We start from the raw sequence: 17,253 nt of genomic DNA on the forward strand, positions 1-17,253 counted from the left end.
CCACCCTCATGTTCATTTTTCATGCTTTTCACAGAAAGTTACTGCTGCCTCTACGGGGTGTAACGAGAGCTTCTGTTTATTACCAGACTTTTCTTAGCTCTTCAAGGACTCGGGTTTTAGCGTCCTGGGGAGAGCAAGGTCTGGGTCAGGCGTGGGGGTTTAACATCTGCTTGGGTCTAAGCAGGCTGCACCCCGGTACGGACTTTTCCGAGCTAGAGCCGCGACTTGGAGACCTGAATCCCCACCGACTGGAACCGTGCCTGCAGTTACAGAGGCTAATTGTGATAATGGGCAAAGGGAGAGAGAGCAAACCACATTTTAAAGAGCTGGTTTGGGTGCCTCAGAATTGAACAAAACCGTATGTGGCGCCTGATGCAGCTGCTTGGGGTTTGGGGTTATTTTTTACGTAAAAGTGTGGCTGTTCACCCCACGCTCTTGAGAGGAAACACAGGGCTTTGCAGCTGGACCGGGACCTCCGATCCCTTGTCCTAGGTGACCCTGGGCCAGTCATCCAGCCTGCGTCAGCACCTCCCTGCCTCCACTAAAGCCTGCAGAAACCCTCGTCTGACACTGGGCACGGTGAAATCACCACTCCCCCTCGCCTTCCCTCAGATATTTTGACAGTAAAGGAATTTCTGATGGAAAAGCATTGCACTGATTCTGTCCCCTCCCACAGCACCACCCTGCTCTTCTCCTTCAGAAACCGATGAAGTAACCGGCTGCAGAGCTTCAGACACATTGCTCTAAATAAATATCTGATTCAGAGCAAGATCATGGCAAAATAGATCTCACCCCGAAAGCTGTAACACAGCCTCTGCCCATCTCAGCACCGTTAGCTGGTCCAGCATTTGCCGTGGGCTGCAACTTCCCACGTTGCACCACTCTGGGACAACTTAGCCTCAAACAGAAGAGGATGCCCCGGGAGTTAACGGAACTGAACCAGACTCAGAGCTGAATGCAAGGTAGAGGGAGAAGTATTTTTTTGCAAGGCTTTGCCTTTGCGCATCTGACAAATCTGGTTCTGCTTGATCCGCTGTGTAGCATTAGGAGAGAAAACAAAGCAATCAGAAAAGCAATACTGGCTTGTACCACCATATTGTGACAATTCCGGGCGCAATTTGAGGAATCCTGTTTTGCACATACCTAATTCTTTAACAAACTCTCCTAGCACCCTCTGCTCTCGTTACATGCAAGTGTTTTAAAGAAAGAAAACACTAACCAAAACATAACACCCACACCCCAGCTCCAAAACTCATTAGTTCTAAACAGTTTAACTTGTTCAGTCTTAGCTAGCAAAGTCCAAATCTCTGTTTCTAAGCACTTGAAATCCTTTCCTGAATTCCTCCGAGTTCAGCAAAAGAGGTTCTGGTTTTGATAACTTCTGCATCTAATTCTCACGTTAGGGAATTTTTGAGCTACTTGATGCAGAGATCAGCTGCACCACGAGTCCCTGGAAAGAAGGTCCTGCGTCGGTGAGATGGTGGGAGAAGCTAGCAATTCCTTTACCGGAAACATTTCCCGGCATATTTTGTTCTCTCCTGCTCAGAGACTTGGCACATAACAATTAACGTAGGAAGTGTGAAGGAGCTGGCTGTCCTTCCAGCTCTCCCACCTGAACCGCATCACGCATTGCTGTTTAGTCTATTAAACGAGGTACTGCTGAAGTTATCTCCCCAACAACTTTATTTAATCAGCTGCAGTTAGTAAAAAGGATTTAGCCAACAGCTATTTTCCTCACGCAGGCTTGCAGCTCGCGAACAAAACAGCTCCCTGATGAGCAAGACCAGAGTTCATTGAGGAACGTGCTAATTAAAGCTGGATGAGTTTCCCTCATTAGGTGTAATTACTTTAGGTTTTGCAGGCTGTCTTCTATGGGGTGTCCTTCCTGGCTGATGTGTTGAGACTAATTAAGAAACTGCGATGTGCTAAGTGCGTAATTTCCAGCAGAGACCTGCTTTTCGGTGTCCTGGCTTTCCCAGTGTCCACAGTAAGTAACCTCTGCACGTAAAAATAACATTTACATAAATGGTTAGGGGTGTAAAACATAACATGAACACAAATAATAAGAACCACGGGCTTTCTTTTACCATTTGAAAATGGATTGGGAATGTTACGAAGTAACAGTGCTGAGCCTGTCGTGGCGGAACACAAAGCCTCTTGCACAAATTTAGGGTTGCTGTCCCCAAGCAAACACAGATTGACCCCAAAGGGTGTGTGAGGTGTAACCTCTCCATTAATCTCACAGTCCAAATAGCTGTGGATTTATCGACTTAGGGCAGTTCTCTAAAGGGCAACACAGGCCAGGAGGACATGAGAGGGTACCGAAGAGGGAGCAAAATCTGCCACCTCCTTCTCTCACTCCGGCGCAGCTTTAAATAAGCGCCAGAGAGAAAGAGATTCTCAGGATGATAATTATAGTCGCAGCCAACACCAGATCCACCACGGATCACCGGCTCCCTCACAGACCACGTTGTTTTTCTGGCGCTGTGGGTTGGACTGAAGCCGATGGGCTACTTACAGATGTAGGTACTGCTCTCCGTGAGCAGAGCCTGCAGCCACCTCTGAGCCTCGAAGGCCTGAGAAGCGTCACTTAAATCTGGTCCACAAGCAGCTCAGCCTGCTGGCTCACTACAAAGGGCTGGTAGCCAGCGAGACTGGCTAATTTCTCTCCCCTGCACAGCTGCCGTCACGCCCTCCCCGGCATCCTCACTGTGCCTGCAGGACAGAGGCATCGGGCAGCCTCGTTCGTCCAGCATCTCATACCCCCAGTTTCCAACACCAAGCTGGGCCAAAAAAGTGCAAATTGGCTTTTGGGTGTCAGTAAAGGATACCTGGGGATCCTTCCCTTCAGTTAAGCTCTCCCACTGTCACTTCTCCCCCACTAGGAAAAAACCATGGGTGCCCACAGTGCAGCTTGCACCTGCAGTTTGGCCGTCAGGCTTATCAATTTTGAAGATAAGGCTAAGTTTTAGACGAAGTGTCTCACACCAAGATCTGCTTTTACTTTGTTACCGAGTAGAACAAATGCTGTGTCTTGACAGCCAATCCCTTGAGGAGAAGTTCTGGACCATCAAAAGATCCCATCTGCAAAGGGAAAAAAAAAAAAGTAAAAAAACCTCAAACAACTTCAAAGCTAAGCTAGTATTCTCCAGGAAAAAAAAAAAAAGTGTTGGCAGTTTATAAGGGAGGTTTTTTTCTTGTATCACCTCAGAGGAAATTCCTTTCTTTATGTTGCAACATGTGAGATACGTGAGTTTATCTAGCACTATCACCATTCTTCACGTAGGAGATGTTTCGCCTTCTCAGAAAAGAAAGCACTAGGCCAAACCCTATCGCTCACACTCGCCTTTCCTTTTGAAACGCCTTCCATTCTGTGTTTCGGTTCCAGTTCGTGTCTATCTCCTTCTGGGCACTGTACACCTACAACCGAGAGCTGGTTTACCCCAAAAGCCTTGACGGAGTCATCCCGCTCTGGCTAAACCACGCGATGGTGAGTAAGAGACATCCCTGCCTCTCACAGAGAGGACGGACTTTGCAAACGCTTGTCCCACCGGCGCCTTGGGTCGCTTTCCAGAAGAGTTTTGCGGCTTCTTCTTTCTCACCTCCTCCTTCCTACTTCTGTGATAACTAGCAAACAGAAGTCACCTCAGGAAGCCTTTTAGCGCAGCAGATCAGTGCTTGTCAAGCCTCTGAAGTCAATGGAATGATGCGCAGTCATAAGGGGGGCAAAATAATAATAATCTCAGTTACCGCAACTCATAAAAAATAAGTTGTCGAGAAAATAAGTCTATGAAATACAAAATGGCTGGGACTATAACAAAGCAGCGCTGAATTCTTTTTAAAAAGGTGAAAGAACCAAACGTCTGACAGCTCTACAGCTAATAAGCTAATGTGAGCATAGCTTTGAATAGCTGAATTGCAATGATTGTTTACAGATTTTCTATAAATACTTTCCAGATTTCTCCTTCATTTGCTCTGGCTGTTTTTATGATGTGTTGAATAATCGCATATTTCTCATCAGTCAAGTGTAAAGAGGCTGACAGTAACATGGAAACCGTGGGCGGATTGTAAGGTCAGGGAGGCCTCGTGGGGCTGGTGGGAAGGGGGAGAGAAGGGAGAGGTTCGGCGCTAGACTGAATCAGAGGAGCCAAAAAGGATGAAATAATCACACAGAAGACTCATTCCCCTCCAGACTTCATTTCTTAAGCACCAACACTTTGCGAATCGCTGCAGCAGCTCCTGACGCGCGTCGAAGGCGAACGCGGGAGGCTTCAGGATTTGCTGAAGGCCTTGAGCAGCCCCTTGATTTAGTCAGGAGGATTCAGGTACACGTGCCTGGAACCCAACCACACAGAGGGACATCCGCGGTGCTGACAGCGAGCGACAAACTGCAGCCATCACACTTCCAACCTCATCACCCGCTGATCGCCCCAGTGGGATCATACACGGGCACCACGCTCTCTCGGAAAACCATCGTCCGGCAAAAAGCAAGATTCCTTGTGTCGTCAGCACCAGGCTGGTTTCAGGTCCAGAGTTTGGTCTCAGCCACACGTTGAAGTTCCACATCTGCCCCGCAGCAAAGGGGCTGAGGAAGGGGAGGGCACAGGGTGGAGCTGAGAGGAGATGGGCTTCACTGCTTGTCTTAATCCCAGCGCCCAGCCGAGAATTTGCCCTTTCCATTTCCACATTCATCTGCAACATGGGAAGGCTGAGAGGTGCTAGAAAGTACATTTCTATTTCATGTGCAAGAACTCTTTGCAGGAATCTCTGAAAAGTATTCGTTAAGATTTCTTTCTTACATTTCATAACAGAGTCATTCTGACAACAACAAAAAGCTTTTCCATTTCAGAAATGTCAAAAACAGGTGTTAGAAAAAGGAAAACGATTCTTCTTCAAAATTATTTTGACGAGAGAGAAACTTCACACAAAGCAAACCTCTGTCACAACCTAGTATTTTATGTCTAAAGCTCTTAATACACAGCAGACATCTTGTGCTTGACAGTTCCTAGGTGGGAAACTTCCCTTCGAGTCACTACCGAGCACAAAACATCCGCCACCAGCACAGACTGATCCCCGCTGCACAATTGTCAACACAATCCCCCACTCTGGGACACCATCCAACAGGTGCCTTTAGACTTAGCTGGGTGTTGCATTTCTTTCTTCCAACCCAAAATACCTCCCAGGAACACTCAGGAAGACCCAGGGAGCTACCGGCACCTTAAAGACAATCGCCGAGTCCTGGCTGCCAGGCAGACACGTCTCAGGGTTCACGTCCTCCGTGGTGTTTGTCTTTGTGGCTCTGAGATTACCGGAGCCTCAGGCAGACTGAGGCAGCATCTAGCTGGCTTTGGGGGAGAAAGACATCCCTGTATCAGTAGCAGACATGCAGTGGAAGGAATTTTTTTATTTTATTTTTTTATCCCGGTCTATTTTAACACTGTAAGTAGGGGAAGCATATGTTGTTACATAACTGAAGAGTGAACCTAAAAAATAAGCATGCAAAAACACTTCAGGAATACCAAGCTCCTCAAGTTCGCGGTGATGCTGCGGCACCTTCCTTGCAAAAACGAACTAGCCATTTATTTTTCTCACATCTACGGCTCTTACAGTGGGAAGGTGTCATTGCCCACCTGGTAGCCTGGAGTCGTACAGAGAGCATTATATTTTAGGCAAGTTTTTTGCACTCAGAGCAGAAACGTTTTCTGTTTTGCAAAAAGAACGGCTAACGCAGAAAAGAATCTTGCTGATATTTGATGGCAGCCAAATTCTCCAGATCACCTGCGTTTCTCTCTTTGCTTTTCTACCGAGTTTAAACCAAGGGTTGTGCCTCAGTTTCCACTTTGTTTGCCTGGGTTAATTATGGTTTTCCATCTTTATACAAAGCTTTGAGCTTCATGGATCACAAAAACAAAAGCAAAAAAACCCCAACCCAGCCCTACTTATGTCTCAAGCACAACTATTTCATTTGAACAAGTTTTCTGAAGTGGAAGATGGCCGAGAGAAAAGATACACTGGCCAACTAATCAATTGAATTTGTTTATTTCTTTCCCAGTCATCTCTTTTCAAGCAACACCTGGATACTCTCCAGAAGGCGACTAACTGCTGGAGACATTAAGTCATGTGCATGTATTGTTCAACAACTTCACGGCAGTGTAGGAAAACACTACATTTTGAAGGGGCTGATGGAATTGAACGCTAAACAAAAAGGGCCACGGTGGGTCAGAAGAGATTGCTCAAAAACCATTTCAGTCTATATAAGGGATGCACCTCGACATCGATGTGTTCCCGCAAGTGGCAATGGTACAACCGCCTTTTTGGAAAGGAAGCTTATTTTTTCAGTCTGTAAGGCACAGTTCTTGCAAAATACAAATTTTCTTGTAAAAGGAACAATGTTCTTTATTTTCAGGCTGCAGCCAAGTTTAGTTTAGCCATCTCTTTTCCTAATTTATTCTCTACCCATCTTACCCCCTCACTCGACCCAAATCAGCAGCTTTGTGTCCTAGGCACTTTACTGCCACACAGTTACAAACTAGGCACATTCTGAAGTCTTGAAGTAAGCTAAAAAACTAAGAATAAAAAAGGAGAGATGGTATATGGAGGCACAATGATTTACCTGGCAGACTTCCAGCAAAGATGACAACAGATCCCGCATGCCCTGAGCTTCTCAAGCTCCTTTGCAGTTTGCCCCCACGTAGCTGAGCAGCATCTGAATTTAAAAAGAAAATGCAATTGGGTGAAAGAACAACCTGGGTGCATACAAGTAATTTTTTTTCACTGAAGCAGGTCACCAATGCCCTGACTGTAAGAATACCGGCAAGGCTCGCCATGGCCCCTCTCATCTTGGGGCTTTTAAGTACCTACAAGCTGTTTGTGTTCTGCCCACCTTGCTAAACCAGTACCTCACATCACGTGGACACAACTACATCAACAGAAATGTTACTTTTGATCAGTATGATTTCATGGAGTCGGTTAGGTTGGAAAAGACCTTGAAGATCATTGAGTCCAACCGTCAGCCCCGCAGCGCCGGGCCCATCACTAACCCGTGTCCCTGAGCACCACACCGGCGGGGCTTTTAAACCCCTCCGGGGATGGGCACTCCACCCCTGCCCTGGGCAGCCTGTGCCACTGTTCAGTGAAGAATTTTTTCCTAATGTCCAATCTAAACCTCCTCTGGCACAACTTGAGGCCATTCCCTCGTCCTGTTCACTTCCATCAGGAAAAGAAAATCAGTTATATGCACACAAATTACTCTCACCCCTCCGTGAGGGCATCTGTGTGGAGGATTACGTATCTCCCCATGGCAATTCTAGGAAGCTGCTGCAACACAAACGAACCAAGGGGGTGCAAAATCAGCCTGTGGAGCAGAACCTGCTCATCCTGACCACTCGAACTGGAACTCCTGCTCCGGCTGCACACAGAAGAACCGCCTCAGGTTCATCTTCGACCACCTTAAACAATTCCCCTTGCAATTGGTATTTAACACTTAATAACTCTCGCATACTTGCACAAGAGCGAAACATTTCCAGTTGTTTGCATTTCACAGTATCTCAATTTTAAGCTGTCTGGCAACGCCGGACATTCATAGGCTTCCAATTACATTCGGCTTTTGGCAGAGAAGAAGAACGCGTGTGTGAGGGATAAGGCACACGAAATTAATCGCACCACTCATTTAAAAAGCAAAGGATGCTTAGCATTTTCCAGAACCGTGCATATATTTTTAATTGTTTTTTGAAGTTTCCATTTTTGTTGACATAAGCCCATTTCCTCGGGGAGAAGGCAGACAGATGTTATGGCAGGGAATCCTCCCCGGCTGCCTCCACCCCAGTGCGTGCAGGTGCCATTTCCGTCACCCAGCCTGCGAACGAGCTGCTGGAGACAAATATCCCGCAGCGAAGGATGTGCCACATCAGCCTCAGGTCACCTCCTAGTGCCAGCATCACGCAGGTTTCAGATGACGTATCTCGCGTCGGGGAGAAACACCATTAAAATTCTGGTGTTGACACAGAGATAAAACAGTTGCTAATGAGCGAGGGGATATTGGGCCAGGGCCTTCTTTCCAAAAACGCGTGTGCGCACGCAAGAAACGTTGTCTCTCTACCTTCGATCACCCAACGGGTCCGACGTTTCATTCATTTTTCACAACTACCTACACGTCTCAGAAAAAGAGATGGAGAAAAAGCGAGGGAGAACCAAATGTATAAGGACAGACTACAAAAGAGAAATTTAAAGGAGCCATGTGAATGAACGTAGTCACAAAATAAATCAAATGAGGGAATTTGTTCCAAAATGAAGCCGAGGAAGGAGAGAGCACACAGAGATTCAGAAAATTATGAGGAGTATAAAACTAAATAGAGGTTCTAGTGACAGGAAGCCATTTAGTTTTATTATGCTCAGATAACATAGGCTGTAATTATTTATGAAAGCATCCAACCCAAGGAAATTTCCATAGACAAGACAGCATTTCCCAACAAAGAGCTGAATAACTGAGTAAACACCTCAAGGGCCAACTGCAGAGCACCAGCTTCATGAGCTTCGTAAGACAGCACCGAAGTGAGTTTTTACTTTTTTCTTTGCAATAACGCACCGACAGAGAAGATACGAGCAGGAGTATCTGCCACGAGTGGCTGTCGGCACACAAAGCTCTGCGGGGAGTTTGTCTGCAAGGGAAACACAGGCAGATTTTCAAAAGCACTCGATGGGGTCCAGCTGTGCCCAGCGGAGTTTAGCTTGGCCAGTGGTAACCGTTTGGGGGAAAAAAAATAAAATAGAATTGCTCCCCTAAAGTCTCAGGCGTTAACGGAAAGCAGACACAGAGGGTGTGTAAATGCAGAAGAATTAGAAATGAACGGCTCTGGTCAACCAAGGCAGCGCTTCCTTCCCTCTGGAGTCAAACGGGGTCAAACTGAGTCAAACCGCGACGCACGCGCTGGGCGTCCGAGTGAGCTCAGCAGCTCTGGGGAGATTATTCACGGGCTTAAAAAAACTCAGCCTAGGCTGGAGCCTGCAGCTGAGCTCAAACCCTACCCAACACAATCTTCCCAGCCCTAGGGAACTGGCTTCTGCTTAGATTCCCAACAGCAAAATGGGGATGTGACACTGGAGAAACACACAGATTACTCAAAACAACATTGATGGGCAGGAAAAGTTCCACACGGTCTCACCAAGCAAGGGAAATAATACGCAGGGAAGACTGCTAATCTCAGCTGAAACTCACTTGTGAGCCTGAAATGTATCCTGGGAAACATACAACACACGGTAGGAAACACAAAAATAAAGAAGGAGGAGAATGTTACAATCTCAGTCTTCCCCGCAGGAGATGAGTCAACGTGCCAATATTTCAGATAAAGTTCAAGAAATTTTTTTCTCCCTGCTGTATTCATATGCCAGAGTTTACGAACAACAAAAACAATTCTGTAATTTTACAGCTAGTTCAGATTCACCTGAATCTGTGAGGAAAAAAGCAAAGAAACCAAACGCAAGTTAAAAATCATAGTAAGTGCCAAAAAAGAGCCACAGAGGATTTTTAAATCAAATGTTTGCAAACAGAATTCAGATTACAAGCGTGATTAGTTAACAAAGCATCTCTGATAATTTTGAAAGCCCCATAACTTTTATCTTTCCACTGCACAAAAAAAAAATTTTTAAAAAGCCATCTAAAAGACCCATGTCCTTACAAAACCTGTCAGCTGAAAGCTTTCCTCAACAAGCAGAGGTTATCAGGCAAGTAAATACATTAATATTTCAAAGGACATAAAAATCCGTGCTCGCAGGACTCCTGCCAAGAAAAAAGCTCTCCAATTCAGGTTCATTGATAGCCTGAGCAGCACACCCAGCTATTGTTTTAGACTGTTCTCCTTACCTTGGAGTGAAATAGGGGCTTTTTTTCTCCCTCTGTGATAATTATTTTTGACAGTTTCACTGTTTATACGTGAAACTGAGAACCTGTTAATTGAAACAAAAAATGAGTCACTCGTTCCAGCAATTTTTGCCAATATTTTGATCTGTGTCAATCTGAGCTTAAATATTAGGTTTTCTTTAAGGCAAGAGGCAAAACTGTGTATCTGAATTTGGCCCCATGCAAATACCACAGTCTTCAGACAAATGTCAGTTTAACTGTATGAAGCACAGTTAAATAGGGTTGAAAGTGTGTTTAATGACCATGCACTAGAGACCTACAGCAAAAATAACTCAGATGAGAAAATACTTCTTTTTGTTATTATTATTGAGAAGGATGGAAGTCTTTAAAGCCTTTCAGCAGATATGATTAACCGTGACAAATGGCCTGTCGCTAACACCACTGCCAAAGTCAACATCTATCAGCCGGGAGAGGGGAATCACTGAGGAAGCCAAGTGCATGTAGTGGGCAAAGGGCAGGGGAAAAATAAAAATAATTTTAAAAAAAAGCTTTATATCTACAAAGGAAAAATGCTGAACCAGAAGATTTTCATCCCGGGAGTGCATGAAGTAGATGAGAACTGTTGCAGAAATCTGTCTCAACAAGGCATTTGCATGGCAAGATTCAACGGCCCTACGAAATGCATGTCTAGTTAATACAGACAGGGATTCTCTCTAACTAGGCATAAGCTAATAAGCTCTTAATAAAAGTGGATTAATATATAGCAAAATATGTTTTACGGCTATAAAGAAGACACAGCACACACTTCACTAATTAACGTGCCAGTGTCATCATTGGACTTGAGAGGAAAGCGGCTTTCCTGTGCCACAATACCTTTATTTTTCCGAATCAGAATAGAATAGAGGCGAGCCCTTTAACAAAGTGCTCACAAAACGAGAGGCAGACGGCCCCACTCCTGAGCTCTTTTGCTGCTCTTGGAGACGGGAAAGCTCTTTCGGGCAGTGTAAAGCTAACCTTTAAGCCCCTGCAAATCAGAGCAGAAATTTGAACCTCCCCTTCCATTAAACTCTCAGCTATTTCCAAAAGCAGCCAGTGTTTCCAGTTTTGCCAGGGATGTTCAAACTTCTTCTGATTTACGGGCCCCTGAGTATTTTCTCTAACTCCTCCACAAGTGGAGGGACCCAAAAAAAAAAAAAAAGTGACTAGTTAAGTAAATCAGCTTTCCCTAAACCAACACGAAACAAAAAGAAGAGCTCCCGACCACCTTCCGCAATCGCACTTGCACCAGCTCTGGAGTCTGCACAGCCCTTGGCAGCTGGTTCAGAGGGAAACTGAGGGTGGGTCTGAGATGGCCAGAGGGTGCTTGGCAGAATAACACCCACCTTCTTGTCTACCTTCTCCTGCAAAGGGCTTGCCCAGCTCCCCGAGATGGTCGTTTCCCGGCTTCCTCTTGCTGCGCATTTCCCAGTGTAAAGCCACACCTTTCTTCAGGAAAACCGAGCTAGTCACCCTTGATGGGTCTTGATCCATCTCCGTGATGGATGTGGGGACCTGGCTCATCACAACCACCACTGCAGCAGCCTGTTAAAGCTCTGAAACCTCTCTCATTTCCCTTTCCTCTCCGTCCTGATTTCTATGCCTGTCTTCGGACAGCTTTTCTTTCGTAATTTCCTGCTTTTTGCGCTGTCTTTACCTGGGCAGTGCAAAAAAAACCTGCATCTGTCAAAACGTGGTCCCCTAAAGCAGAGACAGGGTGCCAGCCAAAACCTCAGCACGTGGAGCAGCATAGCTACTTCCCAGGTCTTTCTCACACACAATATTCCTGTTAATACCTTCCCAGAACACCACACGCTTTTATCTATTAAAGCGGCATCGCGCTGCTGACTTGTACTTATTTATCATCCACTCCGAGAACAAAAACACCCAAACGGAAGAAGTAAGTACCTAAAATAACCGCCACCTAAAAACTGTTCACTTTGACAAAGGATTATTTCACCAGGTCACCCCTGCTAAATTCCTCTTAGGACAGCGATAACACAGCTGGAACAACCAGCTTAGAGTTGTTAAAAGCGTTTGAATTAATTAAAAGACCAGCAAGGACATTTCATATATCCCAAAGGAATTTTGTAGCTCACTGGATGTCAGATGAAAACCAGATAATATCCACTTCAGATAACAGACAAGTCCGCTGTGAAAGGCTAAAGCCTAAAAGTGAGGACAAAGTGTGACTTTTCCATCATTGTTGTCCTGCATGGGTGTTTTGGTTTCATTCAAACACAAACTACTGAGAACCTGTGGAAAACAAACTTGTTTTTAATCACTCTAAAAGCGGCTTAATGCATAGATTTCTGACGAAAAGACATTGATGGGGATCATATATGAAAACCCTCTGCACTGAAGACATTTTTCTGGTTCAGTGAAGCCAGGAATCACTTGTACTGAGATGACGAGACCTCCACTATGAACCAAGTGGGTTGTATTACCGAAGAATATCTTTGAGAAGCAGAACAGAGGAAAATCTCAGTGCCAGTGAGTGAGAGGAACTGCAACATCAAATAAACCTTTTCTATCTCTTTCCTCAGAAAAAGTATAACTGAGACAGGTTATTCTGGCAGTAGGACAGCCAGGTGTGAGCCGCAGCTCCTGGGTGAGAGGGGTGCTGAGGGAGGATGAGCAGCTTCCAGTGAGCTGTCACTTGGCAGCGGCGGAAAGAAAAAAAAAAAAAGGATGTCTGCCTCTTAACAAATAGCTACAGAATATTTTCACGCTGGCTGAATGTTCACTTAAAGAATTTCATGTGTGTTTATGGCAACTTACGCTACAAATACACAGCTATAAAACTCGGCCATCACGGTACCACGTCAGATGCTCAGCACCGCTTCTGACAAACACGTACATTGGAAGTGCCAGCACCACTTCCTTGGGACAAGAGGAAACTTCACACTGTACACCCAGCAGGTTGTGCCTCTGGGCAAAACAGGCAAAAAAAATCACTAGTTTGATGTTGGGGTCTTTTTTGTTTAAAAGTCTATCTATGCTGCCCTCCCTCCTCCCATCTACCCATGAAACTATCTCCTTAATTAACAGGAGTTTAACCAACTAGCCAGCTACATCTGTCACTACGGTTTTCTCCTGTTGTACCTCACTGACTGGTTTTACTTCATTGATCCCCAGCGTTGTTTAAGGCCTTCTGCCCTAGGTTTTGCAATTTCAAACTATCGCTTGCTTGCACGGGGAATATCGCAAAACTTACTTATAGTGGGGAAATTTCATCCCAACTAATTATTTTCTGAAGGGGACACCAATCAGCCAACAAGGTGAGGCACTGGCATCTCAAGAACCCCACACTGGCTGGTTAACGTCCTTCATCATCGTGAATCACACGCTGACAGAAGTCCTCCGGGTGTTCATCACCACATAACATTTTTCAGTTTACAAAGGAAAGCAACTGTGCTGGAATAAATGACAATGCATAGAATACAATAATGACTTGGAAGAGAACACGAAGGCAATTCAGCAATTGCTTAATGAGTTCAAGGAGGAGCCTTTTGACGTTGTACACTAATGGGAATTACCAAAAAATGCATTGTGTTATAAAAGGTAAAAGGAAAGCTCACCGATTATAAGGTAACGCGGATCATTCAACGGGAAGATCTCATTAGCACACATTTTGCAGCAATGCTGCAAAGAAAATCTCCTTGCTCATTACTGCAGGGGTACTTCTCCACTGTAAAGAAGAAAAAATAAGTATGCACATTTCTATGCAATTGCATTCAGCATCGTTAAATAATCCTTTGCTCACAGGCAGGCTCTTGAGCTTTGCGATCAGCAGCGACCGACGGCGAGGCCCTGCGACCGATCAGTGACGGACTCTCTTTTCTCCTCAGCACACGGCTGTATTGCCATTTGCCGTCCTGGAAATCCTCGCCATGCCCCACCGCTACCCAGCAAAGAAGAAGGGATTGATCCTCTTAGGATTTGTCGCTTTTCTGTATATCAGTTGGTAAGAATTAACGTACTTTAAAACATTTTCTTCAGGTGATCTACTTTGGAAAAGAAGGCCAAATGCTGTACTTGGACCCTTGCTCCCAGGCACGTGAGAGGCAGCAGTCTGTTCTGTAGAGAAGTCACTCAAACATCAGCTGAGGCCCACGCAAACTTAGGGGAAAGAGGGTAAATTTAGATCAGGCCTTAGGAAGAAATTCTTCACTGTGAGGGTGGTGAGACGCTGGCACAGGCTGCCCAGAGAAGCTGTGGAAGCCTCATTCCTGGAAGTGTCCAAGGCCAGGTCGGATGGGGCTTGGAGCCCCCTGGGCTGGTGGGAGGTGTCCCTGCCCAGGGCAGGGGGTTGGAACAAGATGGCCTTTAAGGTCCCTTCTGACCCAAACCATTCGATGACATAGGCAGAGCAGGTTTCTTCAAACACAATATGGGTCCCGAGACCATAGGTAGAATCTCCTGCTCTTCTAAGGCCTCCAACAGAAAAGCAATTAAGTAGCCCTAAGCTATGGGATACTTCCAGTTATGTCTGCTGCGCTGGAGCTTTTATTTCTGCAAGTTATACCAAATTTCCCTCTGCTCACTGTCACGCTCACTGCAAAAACACCACATCTCAAAGGTCTGAGGGGGGCATGGGATCAGAAGAGGAGTAAAACTCCATTCGGTGTTTATTTGACAGAGACACATGGCTCAGTTTAGAAACATGAGCTAGGAAATGATCCTCGGGGCCAGGTGCAAACTGACAGGAGGCATCTGCCCCACCACCACCACCTCCCACTCCGCTGGTGGACACCACCTACATTTCCAGCAATGTACCACAGTTGATCTCCAACCTCTCGGAGGGTGATTCCGAGAGAATGAACTACATCTAAGCAGTGACATTGACAGTGAAGTCAATGGGACTATGGGAGAACCCAACCTTCCCACTGCCACCCACCAGTTCTCGTTCTCAGCTAGAGACTACTTTCAGCCCACTGGGTGAAAAGCTGGAATAGAGAATAAACTGCACGGATGAAACACTCCTGTGGCTTGAAACCCATGAGAGTGGCCGTGGTAGACTTCACCGCTACATTACGTAATCAAGTTTGGAGCCATTTATCCTAATCCAGCCCAGAGCCCAAGAGGATTACAACCACAGCTTCCCAAATTCCTCTTCTATGTTCTGGGTCATCCAGTTGCTTAAAATCAGCTTCATTTTGCTTGTTTTCCAACAGGCTTTGGTTTGTGCTTTCTTTGCGGCCAGATGGTTCTCCAGGCAACTACCAGAGTCACATGTGCCATGTGCCCTAAAGCCCCTCTCAGCCTAGCAATTTCACCCCACAGGAGACATAGATCATCATAGATTGCACTTTGTATACAAAACTAAAATACAAAAGAAACCCCAAAGCCAAAGCCCAAATTAAATCTAGAGACTGATGTCTTTCTTGCAATATGTCCATCTTCCACCTCTGCTAGGAATCAAAACATTTTCCTTCGCTGCATGCTCGTTTTCAGCTCACAACCTTTTCATTGTGAATTAATCACAGTATTAGAAAGCTCATATGTGACCAACATGGGGTTTTAATCCTTTCTGGATCTTCCCATTTAGCAATTCCCTGGAGACACGTTTTTCCCCCTCCCTTCAGTGAATGCAGGGGTCCCATTAACGGACGGGTAACGAGAGGATCGCATAAATCCCCCATCTACAGCCTTGGTTATACTTAGGGCTGTTACCTCAGCCTTCCTCATAATAGTGGGCATTGTCTGCCTCTGGCTCACTCACTGCTATCCCAGGTAGAAGTCTTGGTAAAAGCTGGGATGTAGTAAAATGAAATAAGAATGAAATATGAATATAAAATGAAATATGAATAAGAAGCCCCTGAATCCTGCACATATACTGAGCAGGTGATCGGCCACCAGAAACAAGCGGTACGTACTTGCAGGTTGTGGGGTGTGTTCTGTGAAATGTAGGAATTCTATGAAATTCTAGGGAAAAACAAACGAACAAAAAACCAAAACCCGTCAACCATGCTGTGACCAAAATGAGTAATTTCTAGAATCTGGAGGCACACCCTGAGCTAAAAAGAATCTGGTGACACCCAGCTCCCACCAAGTCAGAAAGCTGAAAGCGCCGCAGTGCTCCGGCACAGTCATTTGTTTGGGCTTGAAAATACAGCTTGGAGTGCCTCGTGCCAGGCAGCCAGCTGGCCAAATCGCAGCCACATAACCTAGTTCCTCACTGCACAAGATAAAGGTGGCTGTCGCTCTCGGTTCTACTGTCCGAGACGCGAGGAAGCCAGCAGGGCTGTGCAGAGGAGACGCAGACGTTTGCGTGGGCTCCAGTCGGCTCCTGGGCTTCAGTATTTCTGCTCTCTGTGGCCTGTTGCGCAGGCGCTTTTTTGGTACTTTTTTCTTTTTTAAGCTACTTGGCTGCTTCACAGCTTGTTTGATGAAAGAATTTTATATCATGAAAACGAGTCTCTGTATGCCTAACATTTCCATGCTCAGCCCAGACAGTTCCACTCCCACCCCGCTCCTTTCCTTCCCTAGGGAGGGATTCATGGAGCTCTCTTTACAGGCAGGGTAAAAATCCACCTTTTTCACACCCTGCCCCTTCCTTCTCTAGCTAGAGAAAGGAGAAATCATCTCTTCAGACTTTTTTTTTTCCCCCCCTTAACATTCTCCCATCTCTCAGCTTCGTGACACAGTTTCAGGCTGGTGGGGCAGCCTGTTTGTCACTTCTCTTCGAGGCACGATGCTCAGTGTAAGGTGGCAGGCTGGGTGCCATGAGGGAGTGGGACTGCATTCCCACATTAGCATTAGTGGTAGAAACTACGGCATACGTGGTTTGGGTTTTTCAATTAGGAATTACATCTTTTTGGACCCAAAGGTTCTTTTTAGGCAAGTGCTGCCCATCCTTAGAACGGCACATACTTGTAACAATCACTGCTCTATTTTTCATTTTCCTTACCTATTCAATACAACAGATAAAATTTTATCCATTAAAATGTATTTTTTCCCTCTATTTAATATATAAAGAGCACTATCACATTCTTAAGTTCAGGCATGCTACCCACTACTCTCAGGAGCCTCAAACAATTAAAATATCAGTGAAGTGACAGCCACTACAAGATGTTTCCTGAGAGAGACAATAAAATAAAAGCCGTAAGAGAGGGCCTGAGTAGAAGAAAAGTAGCCCTATAAAGAAGCGCATTCATCCTCTTCCTTTTCCCCTTTTTCCAAACAGTGCCTGGCAAATGGTTCTGGCACAAAGGAGCAAAGCTGCTACATCTATTTCCCATCTACCTGCTCCCCCTTCTCCTCCTCCTCTTCCTCTTAGACCAAGAGAAAAAGTCAACAGCGGCACGAGAGACAGAGGGAAACAGCACAGACCCTCGAGATGTGGCTAGGGCCTGAAA

General features: G+C 45.7%; 1 protein-coding gene across 1 annotated transcript in view; it reads left to right on the forward strand.

Moving 5' to 3' along the window:
- ADTRP (androgen-dependent TFPI-regulating protein) overlaps positions 1–17,253 on the forward strand; it is a 28,714-nt gene that overhangs the window by 4,729 nt on the left and 6,732 nt on the right. The window contains exons 2-4 of the mRNA XM_009879421.1: positions 1,853–1,987; positions 3,389–3,490; positions 13,744–13,859. Coding sequence (XP_009877723.1) covers positions 1,853–1,987; positions 3,389–3,490; positions 13,744–13,859 — 353 coding nt within the window. The remainder of the gene's footprint in view (positions 1–1,852; positions 1,988–3,388; positions 3,491–13,743; positions 13,860–17,253) is intronic.

Source organism: Apaloderma vittatum, unplaced genomic scaffold, assembly GCF_000703405.1.
Source record: "Apaloderma vittatum isolate BGI_N311 unplaced genomic scaffold, ASM70340v1 scaffold17422, whole genome shotgun sequence".
In the NCBI taxonomy this organism is placed as follows: Eukaryota; Metazoa; Chordata; class Aves; order Trogoniformes; family Trogonidae; genus Apaloderma; species Apaloderma vittatum.